Source organism: Staurois parvus, unplaced genomic scaffold, assembly GCF_062004578.1.
Source record: "Staurois parvus isolate SC_StPar_1 unplaced genomic scaffold, SC_StPar_1.0 ptg000412l, whole genome shotgun sequence".
Lineage (NCBI taxonomy): Eukaryota > Metazoa > Chordata > Amphibia > Anura > Ranidae > Staurois > Staurois parvus.
In genome coordinates, this window is record NW_028318208.1 from 1,979,085 (window position 1) to 2,004,282 (window position 25,198).

Below are 25,198 nucleotides of genomic sequence, written 5' to 3' on the forward strand. Positions count from 1 at the left end.
GAAAGCCTTCCTGGAAGAGTGGAAGTTGTTATAGTTGCAAAGGGGAGCCAACTCCATTTTAATGGATTTGTAATGGGATGTTCAACAAGCTTATATCTTATAGAGAGAAAACAGGTGGCGCACACACCTAGTGCATTATCCAAGGTTTATTGTAGGAGTGAAAGAATAATAAAAACATACTCACAGACGAAGCATGTATCTAAAAAGCATAGAAAAATGACGATGGCCACAACGGCAGGCAAGGTTGGGAGCACACTCCCACACCATCCCACTCAGGCATCAACAGCAAGGCTCCTACTTTCCATTCATCATACATCTGCATCAGAGGGTGGTCATCAGCACCCCTGAAGCATTTCCTTTGGTTGTCGCTGTCCTGGTACCCTTGGCTTCCCTTTTGGCTGTGCATATCCTGAGGCGCTGGAGAGTACATACGATATCAAGCTTATATCTTATGGATGTGATGTTTAGATACCCTTTTGGCCATATAGCGTAGTGTTGATTAGTTAGCTTGCTGTCTTAAGTGTTCCTCCAGGTGTGTAGCCATTGCGAATAATCCCAATAAAGTGTCTAAATATGTGCATTTCCAATTTTTGTGAACTCCATCTAACGGCCATAATGTGGTATTTACCTGATTGCAGCAATGGAGGAAAATACTGCATTATGGCCCCTAGATGAAGTTGATGCTTATAGGAAATACACATTCCAGACACATTATGGAGATTATTTGTGACAGCTGCGTGAAATATGAAACAGACATTTTTTATTTTTTAAAAACAGAACCCTTAGTATACTGTGCTTAGAGAAACATTGCAGGCATTGCTATAGACAGAGTGGTAAGTTAATGATTATCACTCTTGCCTTGGAGTACCAATGTCATGGGTATAGTTTCCAACAGAGACAATGTTTTGAATTTGTTTTCCACCCTGTGTTTGTTTAAGACTCTCACCAGATGCTTCACGTTCCTTACTCGGCTCAGAACATATTAATAATTTAAATGGCTTTTGTCCAAATTGAAATACATGAAGACAGCAAATGTAACATTTCCCTTTGGATACAATATCACAAGATCTTCTACACGCCTAAGGGATAAAATACATAATAAATACTATTCAAAACTGTAGTTATTTTCTTGTTGAAAGCTTTATTAGCAGCCTTAGGCCCCTTTTACACGGCAGGTCCGATCAGAACCATCAGTCAATTTGTCAGGCGGACCTGATTGGGTGGTCCATTCACCCCTATGGACAGGCGGGTGTAAATGTACTTGTGTTAATTTTACTCCCGCCTACCTCCGTGTCCGATCTGGCCTTCTAGAAAAAAAACGTATGGGGATCCATCTTCGTACAGAGGGAACTATCTGTTTGTTTCATTGCAGGGAGAAGGAAAAAACTGATTTTTAATAAAAAGCAGCACATATTACACACATTAACCCTTGATTACCTCGAGAGTTAACCCCTTCCCAGCCAGCCAGTGTCATTAGTTCAGCGACAGTGTATAGTATTATCACTGATTACTGTATTAGTGTCACTGGTGATGTAAATGTCAGTCAGTTAGTATAGCTCCCAGCCAGCCTCATTTAGTGTCAGATTTCCCGCCGCACAGTCCCACTATAAGTCACTGATCATCATCATTACTAGTATAAAAAAAAATTATTACAAATTCCAGTATATATACCATAGTCTGTAAATGCTATAACTTTCACACAAACCAATCAATATATACTTACTGGGATTTTTTTTTTGTACCAAAGACGTGTAGTAGAATACATTTTGGCCTAAATTTATTATTAAAATACATAGTTAGTCTGGCTGAAAAAAGACAAAAGTCCATCCAGTTCAACCGTAGAAAAAAAAAAGTTATAATCCTATACCCACAGTTGATCCAGAGGATGGCAAAGAAAACAAACCCAGCAAAGCATGATACAATTTGCTCCTGCTGGGAAAAAAATTTTCCTTCCTGAACCCACGAGAGGCAATCGGATATTCCCTGGATCAACTTTACCTATAAATGTTATATCCAGTTATATTCTGTGTATCCAAGAAAGAATCCAGGACTTTTTTGAAGCAATCCACTGAGCTGGCCAGAACCAACTCTTGAGGGAGTCTATTCCACATTTTCACAGCTTTCTCTATGAAGAAACCTTTCCGTGTTTGGAGATTAAATTTCCTTTCCCCCAAATCTAAAATTAAAATTAAAAGTTTTTTATTGAATATGTTTTATAGCAGAAGGTAAATATATGCTGTTTTTTTTTTTTTTTTTTAATATTCTGTCTTTTTATAATAAAAAATAAACCCAGCGGTGATCAAATACCACCAATAGAAAGCTCTATTTGTGTGAAAAAAATGATATATATTTAGTTTGGTTGCAGTGTTGCATGACCACGCAGTAAATGCTAAATAGCAAAAAATTGCCTGGTCATGAAGGGGAGGTAAATCCTTTCGGAGCTCAAGTGGATAAATTGAGTGGACATGGACCTGTCACCTGCCCGCTCAGCTCTGATCAGGGGATCTGTGAGTAGATGAGCTGCAACGAGTATTTGGAAGACCAAAACGGAGCAAATAAGAGAAGTTTATTGTTGGGTTTTAGATATTTTATTATTTATTTCAGGTACTTATATAGTGCTATCAGTTTACACAGCGCTTTACATATATATTGTACATTCACATCAGTCCCTAACCCCCAAGGGGCGTACAATCTAAGGTCCCTAACCCTCAAGGGGCGTACAATCTAAGGTCCCTAACCCTCAAGGGGTGTACAATCTAAGGTCCCTAACCCTCAAGGGGCGTACAATCTAAGGTCCCTAACTTACATTCATACATACACATACTAGGGACAATTTAGACAGGATCCAGTTCACCTACCGGCATGTCTTTGGAGTGTGGGAGGAAACCAGAGTACCCGGAGGAAACCCACGCAGGCACAGGGAGAACATGCAAACTCCAGGCAGATGGTGCCGTGGTTGGGATTTGAACCAACGGCCCTAGTACTGCCAGGCGGAAGTGCTAACCATTTAGCCACAGAGCCCGTATAGTCCATTGTAGTCAGCAGTGGTTTTACAGTGGTTCTATTTGGAACGGCAGCCACTTGTCATGTCATTTTGAGTTTTGCTGATTCTGTACAGACTCTGGCCATTCAGAAAATAAAAATCTTGACATCCACAGAGGTTTAGCATGCAGGTTAGCCATCTGCACATGATGAATGCCAAGATAAAAGATTGGACAAGACAACAGGTAGAATTGATCCCCCGGGCCCATTTAACTGCAAAATTGTAATGTTTGTCTGCAGTGTACCTTTTAAATGAACATACATTTTGCTTTATTTGTATGTGTGGCTTACATAAGATTATATCAGCAGTGCTGAGGTCATTGACACTTGTGTCATTCCCATCCTTGTAAAACTAATCCTGCCTTTATCCCTTTCGACTTTTCAGTGGTTTGGAGGTGTGGATCGGATTCAATGACAGCCGGAGCTCCGAATCCCTCCCCGCGGGGAAACGCTTTGATTTGGAGAGCTGCCAGAATTGGCTCCCTGGCCAGCCAGAGCCATCCCAGGCCGATCGCTGTGTGAGGATGGGGCCCAATGGTGTGTGTAACACCGACCTGTGCAGTGCCACACACAACTACGTCTGTGAATACAAGCCGCAGGGTATGCACTGTGAACGAATGATGGAAAAAAATAGTTCAGAATGTACATTGGTTTCTTTTTCTATCTATAAAGTATAGCTAAACCCAAGGACAATATATATTGCAACTTTTCAGTCCTTGTGATGAGGTGTGTTGAGTGCACCCTCTTGCCCTGACATTCGGAAAAAGGAACTAAAGCGGAACGTCACCCTAAAAGGGAAGTTCCGCTTTATGTCTCCCCTCCTCTTACAATTTTGGTACATTCACCCCTATGGACCGGTTGGTTTAAATGTACTTGTGGTCGTTTACACTCGCCTACCTATGTGTCCAATCCGGCCTGCTAAAAAAAAAAAAACCTAATGGGATCAATCCTCTTCCATTTAGGCAGATCAGATTGGAGGGTAGTACGGTGTAAACAGACGGTTACTCCTGGCTGGCCATAGAGCAGAGCAGGCTCTGTCTGTATCCGCTCTGCATAAGCACTTGCCGCCCACCTGCCCGCGGGTGGGTGGTTCGTACAGCCACAATCTTGTAGTGGCTTCCTGGTTTATGGCACGTGCACCCCCCAACCCTGACACCTTCTGTGATTGGACACAGCGGGATTTTGACAACAGGTTTCAGCCAATGATTCAGGCCCTGCTGATCAGCTGTGTCGAATCACAGCCCAGAGCCCTGTGTTGACAAACAACAACTATCTTCTGTGAACTACAAAACACCTTCTCCCTGTATAATAGAGATGAGGAGATGTTTGTAGCCCGATCAGGAGTACAGTCTGAGGTGACAACATTGCTCCTCCATAGATATAGTGTAGTAAGTGAGAGTTGTCACCCTACTACAGGAAGCGTGTTATTTTCAGGATTATCATAAAATACATAACCAGTGCAGCGCAATATAATAAAATGCTAATATTGCATGAAAAAAATATTATAGTAGCAAAGTACATATAACAAAGTCCATATGTAGAACCAGACCACCAGCACAGATGGACAGATCACGATGTGTCATACATGTGACAAAGTATTCATTCAGGTGTCAAAGGTGCTTGATCCCGTCAACATATATAATTGTGGCTGCTCACCTTATGGATATGACCCCTGAACTAACAGGATGTTCATGTAATGCTTTTCCCATCAAGGGTATAAACTTGAAAAGGCGATGCCTCTGGTTCGGGTAAACAGTTCCTCAGATGCATCAAAGTGAACCGAATGTATGAAATCAAAAGAGACAAATAGTGATCTCTGCTAAAATGTATAAAATTGTGCACTTAGAAATCTGGTATTTATATAAAAGTGCACAGAACAGCACTCAAGAAACAGACCACATGTGTAAAAAGGCAAGATAGCCAGGGGTGATGTCAGCGAGCGTGATTCCTCCTCCTGTACGCGTTACGTCCTGGGCGAGACGTGTCCCTCTATTGAATTCATACATTTGGTACTTTGATGCATCTGAGGAACCATTTGTCCGGACCAGTGGCATTGCCTTTTTAAAATATATTCCCTTGATGGGAAAAGCGTTATAGGGGTCATATCCATAAGGTGAGCAGCCACGATTATATATGTTGAGGGGATCAAGCACCTTTAACATCTGAATGACTACTTTGTCACATGTATGACACATCGTGATCTGTCCATCTTTGCTGGTGGTCTGGTTCTATATATGGACTTTGTTATATGTGCTTTGCTACTATAATATTTTTTCATGCAATATTAGCATTTTATTATATTGCGCTGGTTATGTGTTTTATGATAAGCTTTGAAGTATTGTGAAATTTGCCTTTAAGTGTTCAGCTTGTAATTTTTATGGTTGAGAAAATTTGTTTTGATTGCGCTGATTTGTTTTTTTATAATTATATTATTTCCAGATTACCAAGTGAACATAAAGGAGATAAAAGCCCGTAAAAAAGAAAAATATGATTTAAAGAACACTTTTTAGTCTGTCGTCTTCACTTCTTTTTCTCAAGTTGCTTTATCACTTCATTGTAACAAACTAGACAGAATGCACAGAAAATGGGAAACTTTATTCTGCAGTTGATGGTGTTTTATGTGGAATTGTTGGGCAAGAAGTCATCTGTGTGCTGTAGAGTAATGCTGCCCTTTCATTTTTATTTTCCCAGCTGTTTCACTGAATGCAGAATACTTTGTGGTGGGAATGTCGGAGTTTGACAGGAATTGGCCTTTACAAAATTTAACAAGAGTGGAGAGTGTTCTGTCATCTGGGGAGGTGGAGGTAAGTGTGCAATAGGTAAGCTTACCTGTTTGCAGTACAGGTACAGTAGTGTGCAAGTTATAGACAGGTGTAAAGAAATGCTGAAAAGTAAGAAAGCTTTCAAAAATATATATTTAAATTTTTTATTTCTATCAATTTACAAAATGCAAAGTGAGCGAATCTAAATCAAATCAATATTTGATGTGATTACACTTTGACTTCAAACCAGCATCAATTCATCAAGCTCCTTTGAAGAAGCACAAACAAACGGGCAACGTTGAGGACCGTAGACACAATGGTCGACCAAGGAAAGTTAATGTAGCAGAAGAAAAACAGACACATCATTCTTGCTTCCCTTCGACATCAGAAGATGTCCAGCGGTGCCAACAGCACAGAACTGGTGGAAACCAGTGGGACCCAGGTATACCCATCTACTGTCCAGAGACGTCTGGCCAGAGGTGGACTTCATTGAAGAATTGCTGCCAAAAAGCATGCCTCCAACGTGGTGTAATGCCTTTGAAATGTGCTGGCCTTGGGCCCTTGGTTTCAGTAAAGCATCACTGCCCATATGCCAGAAGCATGGGGAATGACATAACGTCATTCCCTAGGCTAACGGAATCTTACAGAGTCACAAGATTTAGCTAGAATTAGGCCGCTTGTATTAGATAAGACTTGTTTGTGCAGTTCTGTTACTTTATTACTTTATCTAACCCCCCCCCCCCCAGCTGGCAGGCTTATTGCCATAAGATTTAAACATCTTGAACTTAGAGAAAACTTAGATGGTAGTATGTAGATAAGAGTTTGACCATGTGTATATTAGGCCCGCTAGATGGCATGATAGTGATAAGTGACTGGGTGTGACTCTGCTACCTCACAGAACCTTTCAGTGTTATCTGAAAAAGAGCATCTTGGAGCAGGTGATGCACTGCCCAATCTGGGATTGTGGCCAGAGGCACTGAGCGGGGATATTTAAGCGAGGCCTGGAGACGATGTGATCAGACGCCATTCCACGTGTGAGGGGAAAATCTGACGCTGCGATTATTGCCGAAGCTGCATGGACTCATCGGTCAGTCGAGCTCCGGGCTTCTCCACAATCTCCTGTGCACTGTGGCTCAATGAGGTCTCTTCCTTCCCTTCATCAAAAGATGTTTATTATAATAAAAGTGGAGCTTTTGACAGTGCAAGAACACTGCGATTGGATTCTGTTTTTTCTTGGGGTGCTGAGTGAATGCTGCATGACGTGCCAGGGCAGTTTTACACTTGGTAGTGTGTCCCTCACAAGCTTAGAAACTATGGTGTGAGTGCTGGTTTTGGTTGTTCCTGTGCAGTGTCTGACTTGCTCTTGTTTTTTGTTTCCAGCCTTGCATTACACGTGGAAACACGGCTAAGTGACTGCTATGCATAGGAACTGGGGTACAGAAAAATGGCAGCAGGTGCTCTGGACTGATGAGTCAAAATTTAAAATATTTATAGCAGGAGGCAGTTTGTTAAAGGGCTGGAGAGCTGTACAATAATGAGTGTCTGCAGGCAACAGTAAAGCATGGTGGAGGTTCCTTGCAAGTTTGGGGCTTCATTTCTGCAAATGGAGTTGGAGATTTGGTCAGGATCAATGGTGTCCTCAATGCTGAGAAATACAAGTAGATACTTATCTATCATGCCGTACCATCAGGGAGGTTTGTGATTTGGCCCAATTGTATTCTGCAGCAGGACAACGACCCCAAACATACAGCCAATTTCATTAAGAACTATCTTAAGCGTAAGGAAGAACAAGAAGTCATGGAAGTGATGGTTTGGCCCCCACAGAGAGCACTGATCTCTTCATCATGGAGTCTGTCTGGGATTACATGAATAGACAGAAGGATTTGAGGCAGCTGACATCCACAGAAGATCTGTGGTTAGTTCTCCAAAAACAACCTACCTCTGGAGTTCCTTCAAAACTGTGTGCAAGTGTACCTAGAAGAATTGATGCCGTTCTGAAGGCAAAGGGTGATCACACCAAATATTGATTTGATTTGGATTTCTCTTCTGTTCATTTACTTTCCATTTTGTAACGGATAAAAATAAATTAATACTAAATTAAACACTTCCATTTCTGAAAGCATTCTTAGTTTACAGCATTTTTCACAACTTTTGCACATTACTATATATCCATCCTGCTTTAGCAAGGTTGATCAAGAAGAAGACAAATTACTGCTCATATTAAAAGAGAAAAAAAAAACAAATCAGTTGTCTGTCTAGGCCCCTGGTGCCCAATCTGTGGAGGCACATGCAGCCCTTTGATTCTTGGTTGATTCTTGATTGAGCAGCTCTCACAACCCAGCATACAATAGTGGGATCTCTAGCTTGTAAAGCGGCTGTATTGGTAGTTATCTCTAACAGCCTCATGTAGTATTTCCCTATTCTCTTACCACTGTCTTCTCCATCATATCTCCAGTCTCCCATCACACTTTAACAGTCTCTGGCAGGCTTCTATAGCACTACATATACTGAATATTATGTGAAGTGAAGCGAAAAGAAAGAGCGCACCAACCTTGCGCATTACCTCAGTAAATCTGTGATTTTGTTAAATAAATAATATATACCGTATTTGCCGGCGTATAAGACGACTGGGCGTATAAGACGACCCCCCTACTTTTCCTGCTAAAATGTAGTGTTTGGGCTATACTCGCCGTATAAGACTACCCCTCTTCCAATGCACACCAGTGGGAGGAATAGTGCCCCATCATTGGTGTCAGTGGGAGGAATAGTGCCCCATCATTGGTATCAGTGGAAGGAATAGTGCCCCATCATTGGTATCAGTGGGAGGAATAGTGCCCCATCATTGGTATCAGTGGGAGGAATAGTGCCCCATCATTGATGTCAGTGGGAGGAATAGTGCCCCATCATTGGTATTAGTGGCAGGAATAGTGCCCCATCATTGGCATTAGTGGCAGGAATAGTGCCCTATCATTAGTATCAGTGGAGGAATAGTGCTCCATCATTGGTGTCAGTGGGAGGAATAGTGCCCCATCATTGGTATCAGTGGCAGGAATAGTGCCCCATCATTGGTATCAGTGGGAGGAATAGTGCCCCATCATTGGTATCAGTGGGAGGAATAGTGCCCCATTATTGGTGTCAGTGGCAGGAATGGTGCCCCATCATTGGTATCAGTGGCAGGAATAGTGCCCCATCATTGGTGTCAGTGGGAGGAATAGTGCCCCATCATTGATGTCAGTGGGAGGAATGGTGTCCCATCATTGGTGTCAGTGAGGGGTGGAATAGTGCCCCATCATTGGTGTCAGTGGGGGGTGGAATAGTGCCCCATCGTTGGTGTCAGTGGGGGGGGGGGGAATAGTGCCCCATCGTTGGTGTCAGTGGGAGGGAGGAATAGTGCCCCATCGTTGGTGTCAGTGGGAGGAATAGTGCCCCATCGTTGGTATCAGTGGGAGGAATAGTGCCCCATCATTGGTATCAGTGACACCAATGATGGGGCACTATTCCTCCCACTGAGACTTGCTGACCCTGTTCTCGTATGGTGCTGCTGCAGCCAGCATATGTGGTTGCAGCAGCACCTCTACACAGAACACTTACCTGCTGCTCCGGCACTCAATTTTCGCGGGGCCGCTCGGCTCCGCCCCCTCGCCGGTGATTGGCCGCCTGTGTGCCTTTCCTGAGCTACAGTTCTGGCGGCCAATCACCGGTGAGGAGGCGGAGCCGAGCAGCCGCACGAACATCCAGTGGCCGAACTGAAGGAGACGCCGCGCTTCCTGGACCGGATCGTCTTGGGACTGGATCCAGGTAAAAGACATCAGCCCCTGCAAACCCCTGTACTTAATGCCGCAGCCCCCCTAACATGTGTACCGGCGTATAAGACGACCCCCGACTTTTGAGAAGATTTTCAAGGGTCAAAAAGTCGTCTTATACGCCGGCAAATACGGTATATATATACTCACAAACAAGGAAGTAAAACAAGCATTACAGATCCTCAAAGGAACTAGGGAGTGTAGAGCCAGTGTGAGTCACGTCACAAGGGTAGACTCTCAAAGTGAACTGACGCGTTTCGAAGGGGGACCCTTCTTCATCAGAGCTAACTACATCATGAGTGCCCCCTACCATATATATACCATGGGACTAAATGAGGGCCCCTCCATCTGGGAGACGTTTTGCAGACCTTTGCAGTCATTAATGAATAAAGGTTGGTAAGACACTTTATTCATATGCATACCACTTTATAGTTCCCTGTACATCTGGGCTGCATAGCATAGAAATGTGGGTAATTGTTCATTCACGTACCACTCTCTGGCAGATAGAAAGCCCTGCACTCCTCCAATTAACCGTACATTCATGTAATTCAGCATACCCCTTGCAGCCATAGGCCAAAGCATCAACAGGTGCTATGGTGAAATTACAGATGGCGCCATCAAGCATACAGTCCAAGCAATAAGGTATCAAGAGCAGACCATAGTAGACAGTTAAAAACAGGACATTTATTTGCCACCGGCAAACAGAAACATTTTGGGGCCACTGAGGACTACTCCATCTTCTATTGACTTATGCCCTGTGTCCTAGTTGGTCCTGAAAGCTGACCAACCACATCACATGGAGAAAGTGAAGGCTTTCAGTTTTCTCCTGGCAGGAGAGAAGAATGATGATTCACACATGACTCTGCACATCTCCAGCTCTTTTTGTTTTGTTTCCTAGGTGTTGGTTTTCCCTGGTTTGCGCTTTTCACAGGAAGTATACATATCTGCTCTGGAGTTTGTAACCGAGGAAGTGCAAGAGCCTGTGCAGCTGAGGTTCCAGGTGTATTCACAGAGCAGAGAACAGGGTAAGAATTGTTCATTTTAATTGTTGATTTGTTAATGTTCTAAAAGACAGATTAAGTCATTTACCTATTTTGCAATTTTCTCTTGCTTCCCATGTCCCATGCAATGTCTGACCAGGCATGCGGAAGCTCTTAGTTCCTATGGCAGGTAACAAACAAGAAAAATTATTTATAAAAAATTCTGTGCTATGGTGTGTATATATAGAAACTAATTATAAAGGTATCAATGGAACCTAATCAGCCACCTTAATATTGCTGGTAACAATACATCAACAAAATAAAACGTAAAAAAGCAACACTACATGTAACAATAGGTATAAATAGATATACATAAAATAAAAAGTCCAATTGGGATGCGAAATGAAATAGACGACTCTGTACTGACATGACAATATGGTGAATATTCCAATTCTGGTCAAGAGGATGAGAAAAACTTCACCACCACCAACATCCAAAACATACTGCCTCTTACCAGATCAAATTGACCCCCAAATAAGGATAGGTCAAAATGCGCAATACAGATTCCAAACGCATGCTATGGACCTGAGCACTTTAAGACATCAAAGGATCAGGTTGGCCCCCAGTAATGAATGGGTAAACTCCCATAGAGTATGCCAAAGCTGGTTGTGATCCGACCAATATTAGGACTCCAAGCTCAAAGTCAAAGCAATGAATGAAAACAGCATGTCACCATAAAAGTGGATGATAAGTTTCAAACCAATAAAATGGCCGTCTGGCTCCTCCCTGGTAACACACAAAGCACACCATCTTTTGGACTGGCCATACACTGTGCGAATATCATCTGTTTCCAGATAAACCGGATGAAATTCGCTCAGTGTGTGGTCCTGATGGCCCTGCTTTGTTAGATTAAGTTGGTTGTTAAATCAGCTTTTGTTGAAGGAGACTGCTGGAAAATGTTTAGCCGAACAGTGGCTGCATTCAATCAGGTGCAACCGCTGTCCAAGTATTTTGGCAGTTGGCGGGGGGGCGGCAGAAGATTGTATATTTCAAGGAACAGAGCAGTCATCAGCAACTGCATTTTAGCGCATTGCAACGTCATTGTCCTACACGAAAAATAGATCTTTAAAATCATGTTTATATCTGTCTGTGTAACTGTCGTATATTTCCCACGCTTCTTTTCTGGTGAAAATGCTAACACTGTGGCATAAGTGAAAAGAAGAAGCCAGAGCACCATATGACCGTAAAAAGCTGACGGGCTTTCCCCACTCTATCCAACCAAAAAAAAAAAAATTTTTTTTTTTTTTACAAACGATTTTATTTTGTTTTTTGTCAAGAAAAATATGAGTGGACATTAGTCAGATAGTAAATGCCTGTAAGTTCTCCAGACTTCACATTTTCTGTCAAATAAGTGCATCTTATCCAGTAAGGTGTAATGAATTCTCTCCATGAGCATCACTACATCAATTCTATTCAGAACTGTGGCCAATGGTACCGTGAGGCACTTCCAATGTAGGGCTATAGCCCATAGGGCAGATATACAGATGGTATGGATTAGCCTCATAATCTCAGTTCGAACTCCCGGGATATGAGCTCCTAGTTGGCAAGACTGCAAAGACAGATGCCACGGGGCCTCTGCCACAGCGGAGGCCACATCTGAGACATCTTGTGCCATAGCAATGAGAGGCTTGGGCAGTCCCAAAATATATGCACCAAGGTACCAGTAAGGCCGCAGCCCCGGAAGCAAAGGTGGGACATCCCTGGAAACATGATATGTAATCTAGATGGGGTATAATACCATCTGGTTAATATTTTGAGGGCAGTTTCCTGGACAGAAAGAGATCTAGAGCTCTTACATCAAAAAAAAATTTTTTGATGGGCCTTTTAAGCTAAATTCCAGCTATGGCAATTTTTACATTTAGTTATATTGTTCAGCTTAAACCAATTTAAGTATGTCTGCACTATACTGAACAACTGAAAATCACTATATTTAGGCACCACTACTCCAGTGGTCTCCACTAGCTTCCAAGTCCTGTGTTTACAGGGCTTTTTTTCAGCAGGTACGTGGGGGAACGCAGTTCTTGCACCTCCAGCACTGAATGTATGTAATGGCAAGAGGTGCTGGGGTGTGCTGAAGAGACTATTGATGCTGGTTGCTGAGGGATCTATTGTTGCTGGAGATGTCTAGGAGGGATCTGTTGTTGAGGAAGGCATCTGTCTTTGCTGGCTGCTGGAGGGTCTTTTGATGCTGGCTACTGGGAGATCTGTTGTTGCTGGCAAGGGTCTATTGTTACTGAGGGCAATTTATTGTTACTGGATGGGGTCTGTTGTTGCAGGGGGAGTCTGCTGTTGCTGGAGAGGGGGGGGGGGGTCTTCTATTGTTGCTGGCTACAGGGGATTTCTTTTACACAGCAAAAATCAGATCTTCATATAGAAGGAGAGTATATCCATCCAAGCTGGACATTCATTTTGCACAGTGGGATATAATTATCGTTTATCCAGAGACTTTTTGACTTTTTGATTATTATTTATTCATTTAATATTTTTTATTATTTCTTATATATTTTTTATTTATCACTTTTCATCCACTTTTTAATTTCATTTATCAAATTACATGTTTCTCACTGAGGGAAAATGTGCACACTGTCATAAGGATTGCACATTTTGTGATGTAATAATATGATATGCACTATTTTATATAATTAATTACGTTTAATATTAATTCATTTATTTTCACAAATTTCAATCATGATACACCATTTATTCTTATATTTTATTTATTTATAAGCACATAGCACTTTTGACTTATTCGTTTTGTGGATATTAGAGCGCGGTTAACATTTAAATAAATTTTTTATAAACGCACATCAGAAGAGAGTGGGCTTACTAACCAGCGATCTAGTACTTATACCTTCATAATATACCTCAGTGGCTCGCAAGCTAATTTGTTTGTAAGGATTTCTTTTAACTACTCTTCTTATTATCATTACCAAATTACATAAAAATTACATAGCACCACAAAAGGCTTGGTTCTGTGTTCTGTACTGGGAGGGTGGTATGGGTGGAAACAAGGGACAGTGCTCGGAGGTGGGTAGGGGCGGAGACAAGGAGTGATTTAGAGGGGGGGGGGGGTACCTGTACTTATTTTCTCAGAAAAAAAAGCCCTGCGCGCTGAGCAGCTGCTTTAGTGAACACAGGAGGTTGCCTATTCTGTACTGGCACCATTCAGAAATCATTTAGCATTTTCTCAGTGAATGCACAGTGCAGGGTCGAGATCATGATGCCACCACCCTGCCTCTCCACCTTGTCCAGTCAGAGAATGGTTTGCATTTATTGAAACAATGCAAAGTGTTCTCTGAATGGCACCCCTGTACACTGAACGACCTCCTGCATTCACATTGCAGCAGAGCACAGGACTCATAAGCCAATGGAGATCACTGGAGCAGAGGTGTCTACTACAGTGAATTCCAGCTTCTAGAGGGATCCCACAGGTATGTACATAGTTACATTGGTTCAAGCTGGACTAATGTAACTATGTAAAAAATATTTATACCTGGCATTCGTTTTAAAATTCCTCATCTTTCTTCTAGGGCTTGTTCACACCATTTCCATTGAGCTGTGTTTTTCTGCACACAACCATATACAGTCAGGTCCATAAATATTGGGACATCGACACAATTCTAACATTTTTGACTCTATACACCACCACAATGGATTTGAAATGAAACAAACAAGATGTGCTTTAACTGCAGACTGTCAGCTTTAATTTGAGGGTATTTACATCCAAATCAGGTGAACGGTGTAGGAATTTCAACAGTTTGCACTTGTTAAGGGACCAAAAGTAATGAGACAGTTGGCTTCTCAGCTGTTCCATGGCCAGGTGTGTGTTATTCCCTCATTATCCCAATTAAAATGAGCAGATAAATGGTCCAGAGTTCATTTCAAGTGTGCTATTTGCATTTGGAATCTGTTGCTGTCAACTCTCAAGATGAGATCCAAAGAGCTGTCACTATCAGTGAAGCAAGCCATCATTAGGCTGAAAAAACAAAACAAACCCATCAGAGAGATAGCAAAAACATTAGGCGTGGCCAAAACAACTGTTTGGAACATTCTTAAAAAGAAGGAACGCACCGGTGAGCTCAGCAACACCAAAAGACCCGGAAGACCACGGAAAACAACTGTGGTGGATGACCGAAGAATTCTTTCCCTAGTGAAGAAAACACCCTTCACAACAGTTGGCCAGATCAAGAACACTCTCCAGGAGGTAGGTGTATGTGTGTCAAAGTCAACAATCAAGAGAAGACTTCACCAGAGTGAATACAGAGGGTTCACCACAAGATGGAAACCATTGGTGAGCCTGAAAAACAGGAAGGCCAGATTAGAGTTTGCCAAACGACATCTAAAAAAGCCTTCACAGTTCTGGAACAACATCCTATGGACAGATGAGACCAAGATCAACTTGTACCAGAGTGATGGGAAGAGAAGAGTATGGAGAAGGAAAGGAACTGCTCATGATCCTAAGCATACAACCTCATCAGTGAAGCATGGTGGTGGTAGTGTCATGGCGTGGGCATGTATGGCTGCCAATGGAACTGGTTCTCTTGTATTTATGGATGATGTGACTGCTGACAAAAGCAGCAGGATGAATTCTGAAGTGTTTTGGGCAATATTATCTGCTCATATTCAGCTAAATGCTTCAGAACTCATTGGACGCCGCTTCACAGTGCAGATGGACAATGACCCAAAGCATACTGCAAAAGCAACCAAAGAGTTTTTAAGGGAAAGAAGTGGAATGTTATGCAATGGCCAAGTCAATCACCTGACCTGAATCCGAATGAGCATGCATTTCACTTGCTGAAGACAAAACTGAAGGGAAAATGCCCCAAGAACAAGCAGGAACTGAAGACAGTTGCAGTAGAGGCCTGGCAGAGCATCACCAGGGATGAAACCCAGCGTCTGGTGATGTCTATGCGTTCCAGACTTCAGGCTGTAATTGACTGCAAAGGATTTGCAACCAAGTATTAAAAAAGTGAAAGTTTGATTTATGATTATTATTCTGTCCCATTACTTTTGGTCCCTTAACAAGTGGGAGGCATATATGCAAACTGTTGTAATTCCTACACCGTTCACCTGATTTGGATGTAAATACCCTCAAATTAAAGCTGACAGTCTGCAGTTAAAGCACATCTTGTTTGTTTCATTTCAAATCCATTGTGGTGGTGTATAGAGTCAAAAATGTTAGAATTGTGTCGCTGTCCCAATATTTATGGACCTGACTGTATGTATGATGTGAACTGGGCACATGGAAAACAATTATTCAGCTCAACGGACATAGGGGTTGATTTACTAAAAGCAAATAGACTGTACACTTTGCAGTTGCCCTCTGCAAGAGCATTTGCTCTAGAGCAGTGGTTCTCAACCTGTGGGTCACGACTCCTTTCGGGGTCGAACGACCTTTCCACAGGAGTCGCCTAAGACCATCGGAAAACACATATTTCCGATGTGTAAAGAGAAGCTACTGTGTAGAAAGCAGCTGCTGTTGTTGAAAGCAGCTACTCTGTTAAAAGCAGCTATGTTGAAAGAAGCAGTATTGGAGGTAAAAATGACACTTCATGAATTATAATTACTGGGTAAATAATTTTATGGTTGGGGGTCAACACAACACAAAGAACTGTATTAAAGGATTGCGGCATTAGGAAGGTTGAGACCACTGGTCTAGAGCTTAGTAAATGAGCAGAAGCTCTGCTGACTTCCATCATCCAATCATGTGCAAGCAAAAATGCAGTTTTTTTTTTTTTTTTTAATTTCCTTGCATGTGATTGGGTGTTCTTTGCAAAGTGAATCTTTACCTCATTTACAAAGCTCTGGAGCAACTGCTCAAAGTGCACAGTCTATTTGCCTTCAGTAAATCAACCCCGTTGTGTGACCAAGCCCTTATACTTCTTTTGACCATGAGTTAAAAAAAAAAAAGAAAGAAAAAAAAAACTGAAAATGAAATATTTTTTTTCTCTCTTGGCCACATTTCTCTTCAAAAAACACATTTATAAGATCCTAGTTGAATTGGAGGGAGCTGGGTCACCGTCGTTCTTGGAGGGTTGGGAAAGAGAATTGGGTATAAATATGAGTGATCACCAGAAGGGGAAAATTTAAGTTAATGCGCGGGGTGACGAACACGAATATAGTTGAGATGAATTATAAATGTTTGTCTAGATGGTATTGTACACTGAGTGTGGCACATAAACAGAGAGAAGAAGTATCACCCTTATGTTGGAGAGGATGTGGGGCAATCGGGACAATGGCTCATATATGGTGGGAATGCCCAAAAATTCAGTTATATTGGCAGGAGATAATTTATCATATATAGGAGATTTGGGGGACATCTATCCAGAAGGATCCATGGGTATGTCTTTTCTATAGAACAGAGTTGTCGGTAAAACAATATAAAAACAGTTTATTATATCATCTGATTGGTGCAGCAAAGGGTTTAATTCCTAGGTTTTGGAAGGCCCAGGATCCACCAACAATGAGGGATTGGATAGACAGAGTAGAATATGTTAGTAGGATGGAGGAACTTCGTTTCATGGAGAAAGATGAAATGGAAAAGTTTAGAAAGATTTGGGGTAAATGGTATGAGTTTAGAACTTCAGAAAAATACTTAAAAATGAAAGGTCCCCCGATAGTAGTACCAGAGAATTTAAATGGTCTATATAGATCTATATAAATGACTAGATTAATAGGTGGGGAAAGAGAGGATAAGATGAGATTGGACAGGGGTGGGTATGGGGATAAAGTTTATATGTATGATGTAAAAAGATTTATGATGGTTTCGTAAGGTATTTTTTTCTTAAAAGAAAATTTAATAAAAGATATAATGAAAAAAAAAACACCTTCTACACACAATGGTGACACCTTCCCATTCCTCCAGGCCCATAAAGGTTTTCATTGTCAGGTCTACAATGGCTCCAAATTAGAGGTCAATCCTGAAATCCAGAAAGTTTCTCCATATCCAGACAGAGAGGTGATCTCATCCTGTATAGACCAGCTGTACATTTTCCTTTTCACACCGCGTCATTTTCCAGTTGCACATTTGTCTCTTTCCACTTCTGCACCTGCGTCAGATGGGTGGGTGATAAACCTGCTGGCTCAGATACTGGTTGAATATTTAAGATAAAGCCTACATACGAGCAGCCTTACCCCGACACAAACTTGGTAGAGAATGTGAAAAAGTTGTCCAAGGTATGCGGTTGCCGTGGAGATGGTGTAAAAACATAAAAATATTTCCCTGTGTTTGGAATAAAGCTAATTATTTGAATTTTTCAAGAACGCTTCAGGGAAAACACTGGGACTTTGTTAAGGAGGACACGCCGTGCAGTATGGATATTTACACCATGTTGGGGTATATAAAGCACTAAAAAGCATTCCTTCCTACAAAAAAAAACTTATGTGCAGGAGACGCCATGTCACATCGGTGATTCTGATGCTGGCAACATGTAGCCAATGACAAGATCGCTAAAAATAAGTGACCGGATCACTAAAAATACACAGAAAATACCTGGAAATGGCCGGATGAGAAAAATATTTCTCTCTTGCTGATGGAAATGGTGCAAGTTGCAAGTAGGGATCAAACATCTAGATTGTAAGCTCCCAGTATCAGGCCCTCCTATCCCTCTTGTATTGAACTGTATTGTTGCTGTACTGTCTCCCACTATAATGTAAAGCGCTGAGCAAACTGTTGGCGCTATATAAATCCTGTATAATAATAACTATTATTATTATTATACAGGATTTATATAGCGCCAACAGTTTGTGCAGCGCTTTACAATATAAGGGAGACAGTACAATTACAATACATTTCAGTACAGAAGGAATAGGAGGGCCCGGCTCGTGGAGCTTACACTCTAAAGGAAGGGGGAGGTGATACGAAAGGTGATAGCTGCGGGGGATGATCTGGTGGAGGTGATTCAAGTACAGTTCTTAGGTGGTGGTGGGGTAGGCTTCCCTGAAGAAGTGAGTTTTCAAAGATTGCCTAAAGGCAGACAGGGTGGGGGCTGACCGGACATGCTGTGGTAGGGAGTTCCAGAGGATGGGAGAGGCTCTGGAGAAGTCCTGGAGGCGAGCGTGGGAGGAGGTGATGAGGGAGCTAGAGAGGAGGATATCATGGGAGGAGCGGAGTGGGCGATTTGGGCAGTATCTGTGGATGAGGTTGCTGATGTAGCTAGGGGCAGTGTTGTGGATGGCTTTATAATAATAATAATAACACAAGTCCAAACCCACCTGAGCTATCTCGCCATGAAGCTGTCAAAGCTGACAACTAATTATAGGCGGTGGAGACATTCCCTGCCCCACAGGCACCCATGTGCATGTGGCGTATATACGTCCAGCGCTGGGGCGGGGAATGCCTCTGTTGCCGATGATTGGCTGTCGGCTCTGATAGCTACCCAGTAGGATAGCTCAGGTGGGTTCAGACCATGTCTAAGTTCAGCTTGCTCATTCAGCCAGTGAGGGAGTGACACATGAAAGGAGGTGAGAATTTCTCTACCCTCTTTAAAGTAGATCTGACAAAACTTTAGGAGATTTCCCTTCACTTCCTGTCCCATAACCAAAAGAGGAAGTGAGAGACAATCCTTCCAATATGAGGGAATCCTTGGTTGTTACCAGAACTAGTGTAACCCTTTATAGCGTTCTTGAGAATTTGCCATCACCTGGATCACTAGTGTGCCTCCAGATCATACAAAATCTTTGGTCGTCTTGCATGAACCCCACGTTGCATGAGCCCCAGAGTGGCTCGATGATATTAAGATCAGGAGACTGTGATGGCCAGTCCAGAGCCTTCAACTTTTTCTGCTGTAACCACTGGAGGGTCAGGTTGGCCTTGTGCTTAGGGTCATTGTCGTGCTGGAAAGTCCAAGAGCATTCCTTGTGCAGCTTTGCAGAAGAATGCAAACTGTTTGCCAGTATTTTCTGATAAAATGCTGCCTTCGTTTTGCCATCAATTTTCACAAGGTTCCCCATGCCTTAAGAGTTCACACACCCCAAAAACATCAGTGAGCCACCACCATGCTTCACAGTGGGGATTGTATTCTTGTCACTAAAGGCCTTGTCGGCCCCTCTCCAAACACATTGCTTATAGTTGTGAAAATAAAGCTCTATTTTGGTCTTGTCACTCCATATTACAGTGTGCCAGAAACAGTGAGGTGTGTCAAGGTGTAGGTGGGCATATTATAACCGGGCTTTTTTGTGGCATTGGTGCAGTAAAGATTTCTTTCCTGATAACTCGACCATGCAGCTCATTTTTGTTCAAGTATCATTGTTTTGTGCTCCTTGAAACAACCACACATCTTTTACCTGTGGGTTTTTCTTTGTACCCCAAACAATTCTTCTGGCAGTTGTGGATGCAGTCTTTCTTGGTCTACCTGATTTTAGCTTGGTATGAAAAGATCCCCAATTTTCAATTTCTTAATAGGGGATTGAACAGTGCTAATGGACATATTCAAGACTTTTAATATCTTCCTATATCTTTTTCCATCTTTAAAGCATCTCTCAAGTTTTATTACCTTGTTATGCAGATCTTTTAACAGTTCTTTTCTGCTCTCTATGGCTCAGTATCTAGCCTGCTCTGTGCATCCACATGAGAGCTAACAAACACATTGGCTATTTATCCTGTTCGCATATATGCGGCCTCTCAGCAGGTGGGCCTTGACACCAAGATGGCGCATATATGTGTATCAGAATTTAAACAAAGCTGTGCCGAGAGCTCGCACCCTACGTGTTCCTGACACAGTTACCGGTGCCTAACAGCTTTCCAATCAGGTGACCACTGTGACCACTTTCAGTATCAACGCTGTCTCTGCTGCATTGGGATTCCAAGCAGTGTTGTCAGCCCTTCCTAGTTCTCCTCTGCGGAACTACAGAACACCTCCTCTCTTTTAACTTCATATCTGCATAGCATAAAAGGGATCATGCGACTTTCTCTCTTTACTCCCAGGATGCAGTGTTCATGCCTAAGTGGCAAATCACTAAGATTGAACACTGTAACAAGGGGGGGCATTAAATCTGTGTTTAAGGCTTCAACATTGACCCCATGCGGCGCTTACACTGGGATAAGATCCATGGCACTGGCAGGTGAGCAAAGCAAGCGGGGAGCCAAGCGAAGGTGTGTGGGGGTGACCTTTCCAGAGTCACTTTGCCCAGTTATAATCACTAAATAAAACTGCACTCTAACATATTCTTAAGGTTTTCTTTTTTTTCTTCATTTACTATGGGATGTAAATATGTTGAATTTTTTTGCTTCTCCCTTCTGATCGCTGTGGTTTATTAATGTTGGGTTTTTTTTTGGTCAGACTGTCCAGCTCAAAGCACAAGCTCCCCACCAAGCAGGCAGCCAATAAATGAGAGTCTCCCTGCCTACGAGGAAGAGCCATATTCCTCCAATTACACCAACAGCAGTATACCATTGGAGAGCGGCTATCTCCCGTCCAACGAATCTAAAGACGCCATCTTCTCATCAATGGCCCAGTCCAACAGAAGCCTTCCAAACTTCACCTTATTAAAGGAATATCTCTTCACAATCCCTGCTGGAAATGCCACACAGTATTTGGTAATCTTATGTCATTTTCCTATTTGAGAAAACATTTTTAGGAAGCCTAGACTGTGAGAAATATGGGGGTTGCCACTAGTATCCTCCTTTGGAAAAGGTTTTTTTTTTTTCGGCTGGCTGTCTCTGACTGAAGTAGTTAACTGGTGATCAGGATCTGTAAAGTCACAACGCATGATTTGTCCAGAGTCTTACATACACTAGTAGATTTGTGAATGAACGCTGATACGTGAATTCAGATGAAAATTCTCGGTTCTAGTCAGCCATTTACACAATGTACTTCCAAACTGTTTTTGCTTTTAGCATTCAGTTTTGGGGTGAATGAACTTTCCTGAACAAACATTCACTGTTAGAAACGTATTCAACTGAGAAACATTTTCTATCCTGTTCCCTCGAATTTCCCACCAAAGCAGTCAAAAATGACCAGTGATTTGACCCAACTGGCCGTTAGAAAATTGAACAAACATTCTTAAAACGAAAAATTTTGAACAAAATTCTACTAGTGTATGGCCATCATTAGAGTATTGAATCCACTGAATCAGCATACCAGCCAAACAACTGGCATTTTCTTAAGGAGATCCGCAATGATAGGTCTTCTTTAAAGATTTATTCCAGCCATTTGTTTTAGTTTTGGATAGTTAGCAAGAGTTAAAAAATTTTAAATTGGGGAGATTTATCTTCACTACCTGTCCCTGTAACACTTGTACAAGGAATGAAATAGGTGGTTTTGAATGGGACAGGAAGGCACAGGCAGCAGTTTATACACGTCAGAAGTTCTAATCCCCCACTCTACTAAAAATGTGGTTCCGTATTGGTTCCCCTTGGAGACATTAAACATCACTTATGAATGGGAATAAGGCAAAATCACCCCATTAGGAACACAATCTAATAAAAAGATACTCAAAATCTTATGCAAAACTCTAAATCCTTAATGCAAAAGAAAATAAACTGTTTCAGCTGGAGTTAGTCTTTACATTACCATGTGTATTGCCTATCAAACAAACCCTTCTTCATGCCTTTTTCATCCCAGTACTCCAGCTTCCGAGAAAGCTGGTCTCTACTTAATACATGGACTTCTCCAAGGTGGCCCCAGACCCCATATAAGTGGACATATCGGGGTTTATTTACTAAAGCTGGAGAGTCCAAAATCAGACTCCCTTCTGCATAGAAACCAATCAGCTTCCAGGTTTCATTGCCAAAGCTTCATTGAACAAGCTGAGGTTAGAAGCTGATTGGTTTCTATGCAGAAGGGAGTCTGATTTTGGACTCTCCAGCTTTAGTAAATAAACCCCATCTAGTCTGCTGGTTGATGGAACATGCTCCCTTCTAGCTAACCCTAGAGTTTACAAGTTGTTACGCATGCCTTTCCTGTCCATACATTCTTAGTTTTTCCATGTACCAACCACAGTGAGAATCTGAATCAGCAGTGCACATATGAATTGAATTTTGAAAGGCCCTTCACCATGCATTACAAAAGTCTTGATGTTCATGCTTGTACTCATCTGTAAACTTTCACTCTCCATTTTTTAGGCAACGTTTGAAGATGTGAGTGTTCAAATGCTCCCCGATTACCTTATTGTTCTACAACATGATGCCCCCAACAAAAGGTTTCTGCAGTGCCACTCCTCCACTTCATACCATGTTTTCTACCAATCAGATTGGGCTACATGTATTCCCGGGCACGTCCTAGGAGAAGCAGTTGTCAATGACACATCATGTTCATTAAGAGTTGTTGGTACCACCAAAGAATTTGCCTCAGTTTTTACCAATCGGCTAAGTCCTGGTTTGTGGCCTCCTGGGAAATATACAGTCAGAGCAAACTTTAGCAACGAATTGTACAAAGCTACGGAGTCTTACAGCTTTAGTGTGGTATCACCGGTTTCTGGTCTGAGTGTCATCTATCCAACACCACAAGACGAGATCTACTACATTCCCAGTGACAACCCCGTTGTAATTCTTAGGATTCTCTCTGGCTCTGATGCCACCTCTTTGTGGGCTGGCAATAACCAGACGTGGAGCTTTAGTCGAACATGTCCTCCAAAAATTTTCAGTGTATCCACGGAATGTACCTTAGATAAAAGAGACATTTCATATTCTGAAGTCAATCTGCTCGGACTGGGGAGAGGAGTTGTGGAAGTTTCAATAACTGCACAAAACGAGATAAGCTCACAAAATATAACATTTTTAGTGAAGATGGAAGACCCGATCAGAGGACTGAGCACAAGTCCTTACCCTCAAGCCAGAGTGCTGCTCAATACTCGTGTGGTAAGTTGAACTTTATGTATATATATATATATATATATATATATATATATATATATATATACAAGAAAATATGTATCTGAACAGACCTTTAACCCTCGAGAGCTTGTAGAGCACATTCAAAAATAAAAGGTGTAAGTTATTTTCTGTTTGTAATGCAGTTCTGCACAGACAATTTTATCAAGTCTTATTTTTTGCTCTATGAGTCTCTGCTTTTTACATTTGCTGGAAAAGTATGCCTGAAATATTGTTGTTGAACCCAAATAGGTAGTAAATAACCCTCTATGTGCTACAAACCCCTCTCTTTTGGCTGGTCTTGGGGACACACCAGGTTGCATGCATAGACTATTATGCTTTTTTGCTGGTGCTGTCACTCGTAATACCTGACAAAGGATTCCCAGAGCCATTTTGGATAGCACAGCACTGGTTATCTGCCTAAGAGCTGATTCACGCATGTGCGGTGTGGATTGAAGCTCAGGTTTCACAGCTAATTTATACAGTAGTTGTTCAGCGGTTCATGTCAGGTTTTTACATCAGGTTCAGGACAGGATTAGCTCATGATCTTATCCTGTTCACACATATGTGGTTTAGGAACGGTTCCCATAGAAGTCAATAGCCTGTAATCCGCACCTGAACCTGAAGGCACTGCTCAGAAATTGCACTGAATCTGCACAGCCAGTGCTCCAGACATATGTGAACCATAGGTTGCCATTTTATTTCACATGTGATGAGGATTGGATGCAGTTCAAACCATACGTGAACCAGCACTAAATGCACTCTGCTTCTCATTGAAAATTTAGCTAGATCTGTAAAAGGAGGGGTAAGGAGGATAGGTCATTGCCGTATGCAGATATATACTTCTGACCTCTGTTCCCTAACTGCATACTTGTTCCAGGACTGTGACATAGCATTAATGCCAGAGGGTTAGCAGAACAATCAGGCAACTAGCTAGGAACTAGGGAGTGCTGGTGAAGGGAGTATCAGTGGGTTGACAGGACCCCTTTAGCCAAACACTGTGATATTGCCCTGAGTGGGCAAGGTGACAATGTCCCTTTAAGGTGCAAACACCAATGACAAAGGATTCCCAGAGCAGTATAGGATAGCTAAAGGGAGAGCACAGCACTAGTTATCTGCTTAAATTCATTATTCATTGAAATTCTAGCTATGGCTGTAAAAGGAGGTGGAAGCGGAAGAAGTTTTTGCTGTTTGCAGATATGGACTTCTGACCATTTTTTGGCTTTCCCTAAGTGCATTCTTGTTCCAGGATTGTGAAATAAAGAGCATTAAAGCCAAAGGGCCCTCATAACAATCAGCCAACTATTTTTTTTATTTATTTATTATAGGTACTTGTATAGCGCTGTCAATTTACGCAGCACTTTACATATATATTGTACATTCACATCAGTCCCTAACCCTCAAGGGGCGTACAATCTAAGGTCCCTAACTCACATTCATACATACACATACTAGGGCCAATGTAGACAGGAGCCAATTCACCTACCAGCATGTCTTTGGAGGAAACCGGAGTACCCAGAGGAAACCCACACAGGCACATGGAGAACATGCAAACTCCAGGCAGGTGGTGCTGTGGTTGGGATTTGAACCAACGACCCTAATACTGCCAGGCGGACGTAGCCGCTGTGCTGCCCATACTAGCTAAGGACTAGGGAACGCTGGCAAGGTATCAGTGGGTTGAGGGGACCCCTTTAGACAAACATTGTCATTTTGCCCTAAGTGGGCAAGGTGACCGTGTCG

The 25,198-nt window shown here is 42.2% G+C and overlaps 1 protein-coding gene across 1 annotated transcript in view; it reads left to right on the forward strand.

The window, feature by feature from the left end:
- PKD1 (polycystin 1, transient receptor potential channel interacting) overlaps positions 1 to 25,198 on the forward strand; it is a 252,054-nt gene that overhangs the window by 120,725 nt on the left and 106,131 nt on the right. Inside the window, exons 6-10 of the mRNA XM_089686812.1 lie at positions 3,428 to 3,642; positions 5,734 to 5,846; positions 10,506 to 10,632; positions 20,928 to 21,184; positions 22,712 to 23,446. Of these exons, the coding sequence (XP_089542938.1) occupies positions 3,428 to 3,642; positions 5,734 to 5,846; positions 10,506 to 10,632; positions 20,928 to 21,184; positions 22,712 to 23,446 (1,447 nt within the window). The remainder of the gene's footprint in view (positions 1 to 3,427; positions 3,643 to 5,733; positions 5,847 to 10,505; positions 10,633 to 20,927; positions 21,185 to 22,711; positions 23,447 to 25,198) is intronic.